Genomic DNA, 15184 nt, shown 5'->3' with positions numbered 1-15184 from the left:
TATAGTTGCTCTGCTTTAAGAAAGGGAGTAAATACCTATCTGATAACCTCGCATGAATAGCCGAGACCCTGAATACACAGCAGCTGCTAAGACCAAATTCAGCGCCCAGAGAAGAGCTGACTGGTCTTTAAAGAATATAAACCTTCTGTAAAATAAAATACTTTTGTATCGTTTTGGACAAAAGCTGCCAACTAATAAACTTTCCTGAAATATACCCATTTTATTATTAAAAAAAAAGGAGGGGGAGTATCCATTTAAAGAATGGCTATTGCCAGGCATGATGGTGCACATCTTTAATCCCAGCACTTGGGAGGCAGCAGTAGGAGGATCACTGAGTTCGACTGAGACCACATAGGGAATTCCAAGTAAACCTAGACTAGAGTGAGACACTACGTCAAAAAAAAAACAAAATGTTACTGCATGTTTTGCTTGTCGGCTATGACTTTGGCAAACACACTTATATTCTAGGATTTCACTGTAGAATCCTTTAAAGTTTGCATATATAAATCATGTCATCTGTGGAAAAAATGATTATTAATAGTTAATGTACAATATTTTCCTCTTCATACATTTTCTTTTTGCCACAGACAGCATTAGAATAAGCAAGCAGTATAGCTACATGATGACCCGTCCATATCCTAGTAGATGGCCCACTGCAGACAGTGGAGTCTTGTGTTCTATGCTGTTCTTTGTACACATACACACACACTTATGGCAAAGCTTAATTTATAAATGAGGCACAGTAGGTTAACAACAACAATAATAAACAAGAAAAACTGTAATAAAAGTTACTTTAAAATGACTATGTGGTGGCATACACCTTTAATCCAACACTCAGGCGGGCCCACTTAGGAGGATCACTGTGAGTTTGAGTGAATTCCAGGTCAGCCTGGGCTAGAGCGAGACCCTACCTCAAAAAAAAAAAAAAATAAATAAATAAATAAATAAAAACAGTAACTTTATTTCTGGTATTTTCCATGTACTATTTTCAGACTGCAGTTCATCATGTCTACATGATACTATACTTGATCTTAGACAAAAGGCCAGCTGAAAGCTAAATTAAACTGGCTAAAGAAGGCTACTATATTAACAAAATTCCTGACAACAGTTAGGCTTCAGATTATTTTTCAAAGCAGAAAATATTTGATTATTGTACATTTAAGATAAGACTATCCACATCATGTGAGTGTTTATGAGTGACATGGAATCTCAGAGTCCTTGACTTTCTGAGACCACTGAACAGGCCTCAAACAAACCGCAACGTCCCGCTGAAGGACTAGACTCACAGTGGAGATGGCGTTCACCATGCCGTTGGTGATCTGGTCCTGGCGCATATGCTTCACCACGTCGAACTGTGCCGCTCTTTGTTTGGGAATCACTTGGTCTGCAATCTTCTTCATTTCAGAATTAAATTTTTTGAATAAATCTTCAAAAAGAAGAGATAAAAGCTAAAAAGAAAAGCGTATAATGATTAAACTTAGATCTAGCTAGCATTCATAGATTTGTTTTGTTTTGTTTGTTTTTCGAGGCAGGGTCTCACTGTAGCCCAGCCTGACCTGGAATTCACTATGTAGTCTCAGGACGGCCTTGAACTCACAGTGATCCTACTTCTGCATGTTCAGCAATACTCTGACAACAACAACAACAAACTACTGAAGTCTCAAATTCAGTAGATCTGGGGGAAGAGCCCAAGTCACCCAGAGAAGCCAGAGTTCTGGTAGAAGGCAGCACTTCAAGCATCAATGTCCTAGTGAAATCTGCATTCAAGTGCATTAGGACATATAAACAATCTGTAGCAGCCACAAACTGTAAACCTTACAAACGAATGTGGGCAAATGGGTATACTCTGTGGTGGTGTCCCCCACAGCCTCGTGTGCTTATGGCTAAAACCTCATACTTGATTCTTAGCTGGTGGAGCCTTGCTGGAGGAGGTGTGTCACGGGGGATAGGCCTGGGGGCGTATAGTCCAGCAAGTGCCAGTTAGCCCACTCTTGCTGCTTCCTCCCAACTGATGTGACATGATGTGACTGGCTGTTGCAAGTAAGAATGAATCCTTTCCTTCCATAAGCTGCTTCTGGTCAGATATTTTGTCCCAAAACAAGAAGGTAACTATTATAGACTCCCATTACAAGACATAAATGAACAACAACAAAAAAATAAACAAAAATTAACCACAGAGTCATTGTTGGATCTTAAAAGCATGACACTGAATAAAAGAAATCAGACCTCAAAGAATATATGTGGCATGATTCTTATTATGAGTTTCAAAGTCTAGCACAACTAACCGTCATAACTGGGGGAAATGCTTTAAAGTGAAGCAAGGATGTGACACTATGACAGAAGAAGTGAGCCTAAGAAATTCTTCACAGCCAGCTGCAGGCTATCATGAAAATTTAGAATTCCTCAGAACCCTAAACCCAACAAAAATTCATACTTACTCCCTACACTAGAGTGCTCACAAAAGAATGGAGAAACTCCCTCTCTCATAAATAAAATAAATTTTTTAAAAAAGGACTGGTGAGATGGCTTAGCAGTTAAGGCGCTTGCCTGCCAAGCCTAAGGACCCAGATTCAGCTCCCCAAAACCCACATAAGCCAGATGTACAAGTTAACACATAAATACAAGGTTGCACATGTGCACAAGATGGCACATGCTTCTGGAGTTTGGCTGCAGAGGCTAGAGGCCCTGGCATGCCAATTCACTCCCTCAAAAATAAAATAAAGTTAAGCTAGGCATGGTGGCACACACCTTTAATCCCAGCACTTGGGAGGCAGAGGTAGAAGGATTGCTGTGAGTTCAAGGCCACCTTGAGACTACATAGTGAATTCCAGGTCAGCCTGGACTAAAGCAAGACCCTACCTTGAAAACCCAATAAATAGGGCTGGAGAGATGGCTTAGCGGTTAAGGCGTTTGCCTGCAAAGCCAAAGAATCCTGGTTCAGTTCTCCAGGACCCACGTAACCACAGGGTGGCACATGCGTCTGGAGTTTGTTTGCAGCAGCTAGAAGCCCTGGCATACCCATTCTCTCTCTTTCCCTCTCCCTCTTTCTTTCTCAAATTAATAAATATTTTAAAAAATGATTTGTAAAAAAAAATACCAATAAATAAATAAATAATTTATAAATAAAAAAATGTTGGAATAGAAGCAACTCAATTCTAGCTATTTCCCTAAAATTTCTTATAAATGAGGCAAAACCTATAAGCAGCTGTGGAAGGGCCAGGAAATCCTCCTGCCTAGCCAAGTCTGGAAGGCAAAAGTAATGTGCACTCAGGAAAGGGGCACAGGCAGAGGTTATGTGCCTGGGAGTGGAGAAGAGTCTCCCTGACTCCCATAAGCCTTGCAGTTAGGAATAGGAAACAGCAGTCCATTCCTGAAGGGGTCAGCACATGCTCTGGCCACTGATTCCCACTAAAGGTACAACGCCTGAGGAAAGAGGCAGAGTGCGAGCACTTCTTGCCCAGGGGGAGTGGCAGGAAGCCTGCCTGGGCCACGGCTCTGCAGTGCTACACAGCCGGGCGCACAGGCCGCGGGGAAGGAAGGAACAGCACATGGAAGGCTTTCTTTACAAAGCTGGGGACAAAGTGGGGGCAGAAAGGGAACTACCATGGGATATTGTTTACAATTATGGAAGTTGTCAATTAAAAAAAAAACTGGGGACAAGGAGAAGATGCCATTCTCACCACTACAGCAGAGGTGGCATTCAGCTCAAGGAGCAGGGAAGAGAAAAGTTATCAGTATCAGAAAGGAAGCAACACAGCTGTCTTTACTGGAAGATAGCATGCCTGCCCACATAGGAAACCCACCAGAAACAAGAAGAGAGTTTAGCAAGCTTGTAAGAAATAAGACCAATTGGGCTGGAGGGATGGCTTAGTGGTAAAGGTGTTTGCCTGAAAAGCAAAAGGACCCAGATTTGATTCCCCAGGACCCATGTTAGCCAGCTGCACAAGGGGGTGCATGCACCTGGAGTTTGTCTGCAATGGCTGGAGGCCCTAGCACACCCATTCTCTCTCTCTCTCCCTCTGTTAAATAAATAAAACTGAAAGAAAAATAAGGCCAATAAACAAACAAACAAAAAAAAACCCTGGATTTAAAACATATTGGGAGGAATTAGTGAGTACCTCAATAAGAGAGATGTATCATGTGTCCATGGATTAGAACACTAAGTATTGTTTAGAAGTTAATTCTCTCCAAATCAGTAAAATGTAATCTGACTGGAGAGATGGCTTAGTGACTAAACACTTGCCTGTGAAGCCTAAGGACCTCGGTTCGAGGCTCGATTCCCTAGGACCCCCTTTAGCCAGATGCGCAAGGGGGTGCACATATCTGGAGTTCATTTGCAGTGGCTGGAGGCCCTGGTATGCCCATTCTCTCTCTCTATGTGCTTATCCATCATTAAAAAAAAAATGGATGGGCTGGAAAGATGACTTAGTGGTTAAAGCACTTGCCTGTAAAACCTAAGGACCCTGGTTTGATTCTCCAGTATCCTCATAAGCTAGATGTACAAGGTGGCACATGTGTCTGGAGTTCATTTGCAGTGGATGGAGGCCCTGGCGCACCTATTCTCTCTCTGCCTCTTTCTCTACCTATCTCTCTCAAATAAATGCAAATTAAAACAAAATGGAGACACTAATTCAAAAATAATTTTTAAAAATAGATGGTGGCAAAAAAAAAAGAACAAAAAGAAAAAAGAAAAAGAAAAAGAAAAAGAAAAAAATAAAAAAAAAAATAGATGGTGGTGACCTTGGGATGACTCAGAAGGCATCACAGTGCTAAGAAGTGACAGAGGAGTGCTCAGCACTTTCCAAGGCTCAGGGACCATTGTGGAAGAGGTGGCAGAAAGAATGTAAGAGGCAAAGGAAGGGTAGGGCTCCTTACAGCGTGCTCTTCCAGACACAAAATGGCCTGGATATCCATGACCTCGCAGTGCCTGACACTACCTACACAAGACCATCATAACAGGAGGAAAAGATGATGACATCAAAATAAAAAAGAGAAGGAGCCAGATGTGGTGGCACACACCTTTAATCCCAGGGCTTGGGAGGCAGAGGTAGGAGGATTACTGTGACTTTGAGGCCACACTGAGACTACACAGTTAATTCCAGGTCAGCCTGGACCAGAGTGATATCCTACCACGAAAAACCAAAAATAAATAAATAAATAAATAAAAAGTAAAAAAGGGATTGAGAGGGGGAAGGGGTATGATGGAAAGTGGAGTTGCAAAAAGAAAGTGGAGGAGGAAGGAATTACCATGGTTTATTGTCTAATTATGGAAGTTGTCAATTAAAAAAAAAAGGTTTTGGGGCTGGAGAAATGGCTTAGCAGTTAAGGCACTTGCTTGCAAAGCCAAAGGACCCAGATTCAATTTCCCAGGACCCATGTAAGCCAGGTGCACAAGGTGGTGCATGCGTCTAGAGTTCGTTTGCAGTGGCTGAAGGCCCTGCTCATTCTATCAATCTGCCTTCACCTGTAAGCCTTCTCTCCAGCCCTGTGGTAGTAAATTTTGGGTGTCAATTTGACTTCTTACTGGATGCCCAGATGGCTGACAAAGCATTTCTCAGTGCGTCCACAGAGGCGTACCCCTAGAGAGGGTGGCATTTCCACCTGTACATGGAGTACAGAAGCACCTCATTCGACGCACGCAGGCACTGTCCAATCCGCAGAAGGGTTGAGTGGAACAAAAAGGCAGAGGAAGGACAAATGTGCTCTCTCCTGAAGCTGGAACACCAGCACTGCTTCCATGCACATCAGAATCCCAGGTTCTCCTAGTGTGGGACTCTCTCCTCCTATTGGTTCTGCTTCTCTGGAGACTCCAGCCTAATACAAGGGTACCATCAGCAGAACCCAAAATGTGGGGAGTCCCTTAGAATAAAGTATCTAGTTTAAACACACACACACACATGCCCCAAATGCAACAAGATCCTACTTAAATAATCCCATCAATAACCAACATGTGAAAGGAAATCAGGGAAATCTGGACCCTTGATAACAGTAAGCAATTATTCTTTTAAAATTTAGGCATGAAAACGATACCATGATTTTTAGTAAACTTTTATCTTTTAGATAATTTCATGTCTTTAGAGAATGTGATTTGATATCTGACATACCAAATAAATTTGATGGCTATAATTCATTTAAGCAGACCAATTTGGGAAGGAGGGAACTGGGAGGGATAGAATGAGACTGACTTCTCTTGATAATAATAGAAGTTTTGTATTGAGTACACAGGAGCTAATTTTGTTTTATTAAAGATAGCTACCCAAAAATACTTAAACATTAAAATCCATAAGACCTTTATGGAGAAACTTAAGACATATTTATTGGAAGACATGAAAGAAAACCTAAAAAAAAGATTATTTATGGCTAAAAAGACTAGTATTTGAAGATTACTAATTATTCCAAATGTGATCTGTAATTCTAACACAACTCCAACCAAAATTTCTAGAAGGGCTGGAGAGATGGCTTAGTGGTTAAGGTGCTTGCCTACAGTACAACATGGGTCCCAGGTTCATCTCTCTCCAGATTCCACGTAAGCCAGATACACAAAGATGAGGCAAGTGCAAGGTAGCTCATGCCCAGTAGGTGGCGCAAGTGTCTGGCGTTCTGTTGCAGTGGCTGAGGCCTGGCACACCAATTCTCTCTTGCACATGTGCACTTTCTCTCTCACTCACTCTATAAAAAAATCTCTAGAAGATTTTTAAAAAGTATTTTGGTATATTTATTTGCAAGGGGGGGGAGACAGAGAGAGATTATATGCTTGCCAGGACCTCTTGTCATTGCAAACAGACTCCAAATATATGCATAATTTTTAGCATGTGGTTTTATGTGGGTACTGGGGAACCAAACCCAGAGCATCGGGCTTTGCAAGCAAGTGCCTTTGACCACTGAGCCATCTATCCAGCCCTCAAGAAAATTATTAATGAAAATTAACAGAGAAATTCTAAGGTTTAGCCAGGCATGGTGGCACATGCCTTTAATCCCAGCACGCAGGAGGCAGAGGTAGGGGGATCACCGTGTGTTTGAGGCCAGCCTGAGACACTAGTAAACTCCAGGTCAGCCTGAGAAGACCCTACCTCAAAAAAATAGTAATAATAAAATAAAATAAATTCTAAGGTTTACAATGAAAAGTTAAGAATCTGAACTCATCAAAGCACTTAAGAAAAAGGCGATGGTAATAATGAACACCAAGACACACTGACCAATGGACAGAAGTGAGCCCAGAAACAGCTACACATAAATATCAGCCAGGCATGGTGGTGCACGCCTTTAATTCAGCATTTTGGAGGAAGAGGTAGGAGGATAACTGTGAGTTCAAGGCCAGCCTGGGCCTACAGAGTGAATTCCAAGTCAGCCTGGGTTAGGTAAATAAATGAGTAAACTCGTACATCAGAGAAATGAAGGTGTTTTTGTTTTGTTTTGTTTTGTTATGTTATGTTTTATGGATTGGAGAAACAGCTTAGTGGTTAAGGCACTTGCTTGCAAGGCTAAAGGACCCAGGTTCAATTACCCAGGACCCACATAAACCAGATGCACAAGGTGGCACATGTGTCTGGAGTTCATTTGCAACAGCTGGAGGTCCTGGTGAGCCCATTCTCTCTTTAGCGCGTCTCCCTCAAATAAATACATGTTTTTAAAGAATTTATTTATTTATTTGAGAGTGAGTATGTGTAAGAGAGAGAATGAATGGGTATGCCAGGGCCTCTAGCCACTGCAAGCAAACTTCAGAACATACACCACTTTGTGCATCTGGCTTTATGTGGGTACTGGGGAGTTGAACCTGGGTCCTTTGTCTTTGCTGGCAAGTGCCTTATCACCACTAAGCCCTCCTCCAGCCTGGGGGATGGAGTTTTGATCAGTAAGTAAATAAAAAAAAATTATATAACAAATGGTAATGAGAAAACTGGTTATTCATTTGGAAAACAAAACTGGATTTCTTTTTAAAATTTCAATGAGAAAGAGACAGAGAGAATGGACATGCCATAGCCTCTTGCTACTGCAAAACTCCAACTTTGTACGTAAATATTTTGCAGCTACTACAAACGAACTCCAGATGCATGTGCCATCTTGTGTACCTGGCTTATGAGGGTTCTGAGGAGTTAAACCCCATTCTTCAGACTTTGCTGGCAAGCGCCTTAACTACTTAGCCATCTCTCCAGCCTTTTTGATTTTTCAAGGTAGGGTCTCTCTCTAGTCCATACTGGCCTGGAATTCACTATGTAGTCTCAGGTTGGTCTTAAATTCACAGTGTTCCTCCTACCTCAGCCTCTCAAGTGCTGGGATTAAAGGTGTGTGCCACAACACCCAGCTTAAAAAATACTTCATTTATTTATTTGCAATCATGGAGAGGCAAAAGAGAGACAGCAAGAATGGCCACACCATGGCCTCCAGCTGCTGCAAATGGTCTCCAGGCATGTATGTCACTTTGTGCATCTGGCTTACATGGATATTACAATATTGAACATGGGTCCTTAGGCTTCACAGGCATCTAACTAAGCCATCTCTCCAGCCCATTTTGTTATTTTTATTTATTCATTTGTTTTTTTTTTAATTATATATATTTATTAATTTGCAAGCAGAGTTTGAGCAAAGAGAGACAGAGAATGGATGCACCAGAGCCTCTGGCCACTGCAAACAACTACACATACATGTGCCACCTTATGCATTTGACTTTATATGGGTACTGGGGACTAGAACCCAGGATATTAGGCTTTATAGGCAAGCACCTTAACTGCTGAGCCATCTCTCCAGCCCTCATTTTGTTTTTCGAGGTAGGGTCTCACTCTAGCCCAGGCTAACCTGGAATTCACCCTGTAACCTAGGCTGGCCTAGAACTCATGGGAACTACATTAGCTTCCCAAGTGCTGGGATTAAAGGTGTGAGCCACAGCCAGGGGTGGTGGCATACACTTTTAATCCCAGCACTCAGAAGGCAGAGGCAGGAGGATCACCATGAGTTCAAGGCCACCATGAGACTACAAAGTTAATTCTAGGTCAGCCTGGGCCAGAGTGAGACCCTACCTCATAACCCCCCCCAAAAAAACAGGTATGAGCCACCAAGCCCAGCTATAAATCCATTTTTATGGGCCAGAGAAATGGCTTAGCGGTTAAGATGCTTGCCTGTGAAGTCTAAGGACCATGTTCGACTCTCCAAGCCCCACATAAGCCAGATGCACAAGGTGAAGCTTACACAAGGTTGCACACACTTCTGGAGTTCGATTGAAGTGGGTGGAGGCCCTCCAATTCTCTCTCTCACTCTTGCTCTCTCACATTAAAAAAAAAAAAGGGCCAATCTATTGGGCTTGCCTCAAAAAAAATCCATTTTTATCAAACTCAATAGTAAGCAAAACTAAATGGGAAGTACATTGGGAGACTCCTGAACTCATGGACACCTACAGTAGTAAAAAACAAGAGAACCTGCCTCAAACAATGTGGGAGAAAAGGACCAATACCCCAAGGCTGTCCCCTAACCTTCACATAACATGGCATACACACACTCCTAAACACATACACAAATAATAAAATTTAAAAGTAAGCAAAGCTTGGGCTGGATGGATGGCTTAGCAGTTAAGGTGCTTGCCTGTGAAGCCAAAGGACCCAGGTTTGATTCCTCAGGACCCACATAAGCCAAATGCACAAAATGGTGCATGTGTCTGGAGTTTTTTTTGCAGTAACTGAAGGCCCTAGCGTTCCCATTCTCTCCCTCCTTCCCCCTCTCTCTCAAATAATAATAATAATAATAATAACAACAACAACAACTACTACTACTACCATGATGAGCTGGAGAGATGGCTCAGCAGTTAAGGCATTTGTCTGCAAAGCCTAATGATCTGGATTCAATTCCCCAGTACTCTTAATAAAGCCAGATTCACAAAGATGCATGTGTGTTTGGAGTTCATTTACAGCAGCTAGAGGCCCTGGTGCATCTATTTCCTCTGTCTGTCTCTCTTCTCCCTATCTCTCTCCCTCTCTCTGCTTGCAAATAAATAAACATATTAAAAATAAAAAAAATACTAAAGGGTATTGTATTCAAACTTCTAAAGAGGAATTAAGAGATGCAGTGACAAATTTTAAGCTAAAGACTTACCAAATTCCATACTGACTATGTTCCTGATTATTTGTAATGGGTAGATAGTTTTGTTGTTATTATTGACTCTGAATGAAGATGATATTCAAACAAGTCTCCTCTAATACTGAAAGAGAATTTCCTAAGTGAGATCAGACTATGCCCTTTTCTCCCTGAGGCCTGACACACTACTCTTCCTCTAACTGGAAAGCCAGGATCTTGGACTTGAATTTACTATCAAAAGTGTTCTAAGAAGAAAACTTCCTCCCGAGAGCTTAATCCTTTCTTAGGTCAGATGCAGCAGTCTCACTCATGGAAAGAAAGGACATGGGAATGGCAGCAGGTGCAGAGCAGGAGGGATGAAGAGGCCCATTTCAGCCGCTTCCTGTGGAACACACAGACGGAACTTGACTAAGCATCCTGAACAGAGTCAAATGCCCTCAGCTGAAGCCACAAAAGCTCAGCTCTCTTAACGAGTCCCGGCCACTTAGATACTTTTGTCTCAAATTATGACAAAGTTTTTGGGGGTCCCAGCTGAATGTGTTGTGTGGCCTCCTGATTCAAACACAGGAAAACGTCCCTGGCACTAAACAAGTAAAAAAGGAAGGGCACAGTCAACAGAGCTGACTCATGAATTAAACTTCGCCTGAACTTTCAATTTTAAAGAAATAACGTTGTCAAGTTACCAGAGCAATGAGAAACTGCAAGGCCAACTGACACAATAAAGCACATTATTTAGGTCAAGAGTAAAATGCTTCAGGGGGGTGGGATGCTGGAGACCGCTGCATTTACTGCTAGGCTGAGGTCTTTCCTCCTGCTTCAGGCAGGAACACTATTGAGCAAATCATATTTAAGGGGAAAGTGCTGACAGCCCATCAACTGATTTTCAATAAAAATGCTAAAAAAATTAATAAAGAAGTTAAGCTGCTGAAATACAGTTTCACCAATTAGCTTAATGTCAGAGAATTCTAATTAGGTGTCTTGAGATTGCTATTTAGTGTTTAAGCCTTCAGAGTGCCAAATTCTCCTTTTCACACAAACTGGTTGCAAAATTAAAGACATTAGGCAGCCTTAATTACATTATCAGAACAGCTGGGATTAGGCAATCTCTGAAGTCAAGACGGCATTCTTTTGTCACAGGGTGGAAATCCCTGGCTTTCCAGGGTGCCGGATTTTGGTGCCATTCCCTATCTCACCCATACAAAGCAAGCTGCATTAGAAACAAAACATTTGCAGACAAAGGACGGAGTAATGCGCAGCAAATAATGAACACATTACCGAAAAAGAAAAGGTAGGTGAAAAGATTAAGCCTGAAATCGGTAGGTTTTACTAACACCTACTGGCGGCTGGCCTGGCAACCCTCTGGTGGCAGGAAGACCAACGTACAGCTCTGCCAACCCGGGGCCGGTGGAGACAACTCTGTTATCTAAAGCAAAAGCAGGTTTACACTGCCTCATCCCAGGAGTGCGAAATTAGCAGCTATTGTTTTTACAGCTTTCCTAACACAATGCCTTTTATGTGTTCACAGTGTTTGTAAAGCTATGTTTTCTTGCATATGGGAATCCTCTTTATTTCTAACTTCTTAAGCACTAAGATAGCCTCTCCTATCCTCCCTCCGTCCTCCTGACTCTACTTCTTATTCCTCTAGTCAATTAAAAAAAAAAAAAGACTCACTTAACAACATGATTTTTTTTTCCATTTAAAAATTAGTAAAAACTGGGATTGGTGGTGGGACTACCATAAATCCTTGCACACAGTCTGAATGTGGTCAAAAACAAACCTGTTTTAAGTATCAGCCTCTAATCAGAGAGCTTTCCCATGTTCCAGATACCAATTTATCCTAAACCTGAAACTTGCTGAAACTTCTCAGTGTTCAGACTGAATCTGCGTGGCAGTGTCTAGTACCATCCCAGTCACCACTGCCCCTCACCTGACCACTGGACAGCCCACTCTTGGTCTGCTCATCTCCAAATCAGAGCTTACCAATCTAAAACCCAGGCCACATTACTCCACTAATTCAAATCTCCCAATGTGGGCTGGAGAGATGGTTCAGCAGTTAAAGGCACTTGCTTGCAAAGCCTGATGGCCTGGGTTTGATTCCCAGTACTCATGTAAAACCAGATTCACAAAGTGGTACAAGCTTGTGGAGTTTGCTTGCAGTGGTACTCCTGACATGCCCATCCTCTTTCTCTCTTTCCCTTTTTTCTTTTCTCTCTCTCAAATAAATACTTTTTAGAAAAAGTGTTCACATGAAATTTCTAGAACCGGAAAACTAAATTTTTATTCTAAAAGTTAATGGGATGAATATATTAGAGATGACATTTTTAAAAAGAAACATGAAACAGACCAATAGAAATCACCTAGTCTGAAGAAAAAGGAGCTTTTGGATTAACAGATTCTGCATCAAAAGGTCTAATATGGGGGCTGGAGAAATGACTTAGTGGTTAAGGTGTTTGCCTGCAAAGCCAAAGGACCCAGGTTCAATTCCCCAGGACCCATGTAAGCCAGATGCACAAGGGGCTGCACACGTCTCGAGTTTGTTTGTAGTGGCTGGAGGTCCTGGCATGCCCATTCTCTCTTTCTCCCTTTCTCTCAAATAAATAAAGAAAAAAAAATTTTTTTTAAAAAAGGCCTAATAGTACAGAGTAAGGAGAGAAAATATTACAAAAAAATATTTTAATAAAGCTTTGGTGAATGAAATAAAGTTACAGATTTAAGAACTTAGTAAATCTTAGGCAAGATAACAATGATAAAAAACACATCAAGGTACTGATTTAAACCAAAAGAAAGAAAATTTATCAATAGCAGCTAGGTTTCGGTTCTAGTTTTTTTGATTTGAAGGTAACTTATGAAATACTAAAGCACAAAGTTTCAGAGGTTTTTTTCTCCAGACAGCCAGTGAAAAGGAATATACACTCTAAATCAGACAGCATGTATCAGCCAAGATTTATTCACTAAGCTATTTCCACCATGTTAGGAATGTTTACTGGCTCATTCCGTGTGCACCTGGACTACAGGGACTAAGAAAAAGGGGCCTTTGTGCTGGGGAGATGTTCAGTAGATAAAGCCCTTGTCATTCAAGTGTGAGGATCTGGGCTGAGATCCCCAGAGCTCATGGAAAGCTGCACACCAAAGTGTGTTTCTGGAATCCCAGCCCAGCTCTGTGGATATAGGAGGCAGAGACAGGAGACTCCTCCAGAAGCTCACTGACCAGCTGGACTGGTGTATGTGGTGGTGAACAATGAGAGACCCCACCTCAAACAAGGTAGAAGGCGAGGACTGACACCCACACTTGTCCTCTAATCTCCCTATGTGAGCCATGGCATGTGTGTCCTCTCCCTCTCCCGCCCCCCTTCTCTCTCTCACACACACATAATTGGAAAGGAGACCTGTGTCTTACTTTCCTTTTCCACCCAGTACAAAGGAGCAGACCTAAAAATACCAAGTATTTAACAAACACTTGTTAATTGAATAAATCATATCATCTAAACTCATATTTCATTTCCAATATTATAGGATATGATGGCAAACATCTCAGTAAGATATACAATATAATAACAGAATATTTAAAAATTTAATGAACATTTTTCATAGTAAAAGAAATTCTTAAGTCATACGTGAAAAGTTTGTTTCACACTATACAATTTATATTTCATTCAAATGCATTCCTATCTAAAATGAATACAAATCTAATTTTATTATAGAAAATAAGATTTCTAACATATGATAATGAAATTACCTGTCCTGCCAATTCCAGTCGCTTGTTACCATAATAGTCTCTGTCATCAACTTTATTATCTCCTTGGGCCAGAATTACTCTTCGCACCATCACTGCAGTATAGATACATTTGGCTCGGAAATTGAATTCCTTAACCTGTAACTCAGAAATTAAAGAAAATGTTGAGATGACACATGCTAGAACTTAAGGTGCCTCAGGAAAAGAACCAATGTTGTTACATTTTGCTCTATTCAAAGAAATTCAACTAGTCTATGAACTTCTGGAAGGTGAAATGATGACTTGTCAGCTCTGTACTAGCATGGAGACTTTCTGCTAAGCCTGGCATGGTGGCTCATGCCTGTGATCCCAGCACTCGGGAAGTGAGGAGGGAGGATTACTATAAGTATGAGGCCAGACAGGGCTACAAAGTGAGATCTAGGTCAGGCTGAGCTATACTGAAAACTTGCCATAAAAAAACCCCAAAAACTCAATGGAAGCTTTTAAACAAAAAACACCAAAGACAACCACTATAGTTGCTTCCCTTCTCTATCCTTCTTAGAAGTCCATTACCCACTTTGGACTTGCCTATGTTGAGTCTGACTAAGAAAAACCAGCAGAACTGATGCCATGGCACTTCGAGACCTACCCTTAAACAAACTGGTCCTATTGCTTCCTTTCTTTGGTTGCAAGGCATCACCTGGAAAATCTAGTCTGTGGCAGGAGACAGACTGTGTAGCAAAACATTAAGTTTTGCTGGAAGTGAAGATGCTTTAGTGGACATCAGCTCAGTGAAGCCTTCAGATGACTCCAGCCTCAGCTGCTGTCTTCAACTTCAAAACACACCTAAGATGAGGCTTCTTCCAGCTTTACGTCGACTAGTCAACCACAGACTCACTGCAGTTATGTGAACCTCCTGTGTGTGAGACTTCTTATGCAGTGATGACAGGACTGCTCTGCCCTATCTGGCATGCTACAGATATCTGCTGAATTGATGACTGAGTGAAGAATCTGAATTTCCTTCTGACCAGGAGTGCCCACTTTTTTGACAATGCCATTAATGTTGTTATCTACAACTATGTTAGGCCTCATTCATAACTATTCTGGGGTGCATGTGTCCCACAGATGATCTTCTCTAGTGGAAACCCAGAAGTCCTTATGAATGAAGTCTATAAATATAAATGCACCCACAATCTGGGTGTGGTGGCACACGCTTTTAATCCTAGTAGTTTGGAGGCAAGGGTAGGAGGATTGCTGTGAGTTTGAGGCCAGCCTGCAACTACATGGTGAATTACAGGTCAGCATGAGCTAGAGTGAGACCCTACCTCAAAAAATAAATAAGCTGGGTATGGTGGCACACCCCTTTAATCCCAGCACTTGGCAGGCAGAGGTAGGAGGATCACTGGGAGT

General features: G+C 41.7%; 1 protein-coding gene across 1 annotated transcript in view; it reads right to left on the bottom strand.

The window, feature by feature from the left end:
• Polr3b (RNA polymerase III subunit B) overlaps positions 1 to 15184 on the bottom strand; it is a 108286-nt gene that overhangs the window by 56048 nt on the left and 37054 nt on the right. The window contains exons 12-13 of the mRNA XM_004650238.2: positions 13799 to 13933; positions 1287 to 1448 (exon numbers count right to left, since the gene is read on the bottom strand). Coding sequence (XP_004650295.1) covers positions 1287 to 1448; positions 13799 to 13933 — 297 coding nt within the window. The remainder of the gene's footprint in view (positions 1 to 1286; positions 1449 to 13798; positions 13934 to 15184) is intronic.

Source organism: Jaculus jaculus, chromosome 6 (assembly GCF_020740685.1).
Source record: "Jaculus jaculus isolate mJacJac1 chromosome 6, mJacJac1.mat.Y.cur, whole genome shotgun sequence".
In the NCBI taxonomy this organism is placed as follows: Eukaryota; Metazoa; Chordata; class Mammalia; order Rodentia; family Dipodidae; genus Jaculus; species Jaculus jaculus.
The sequence above is the reverse complement of the archived record's forward strand: the minus strand, read 5'-3'. Positions and strand labels throughout refer to the sequence as shown.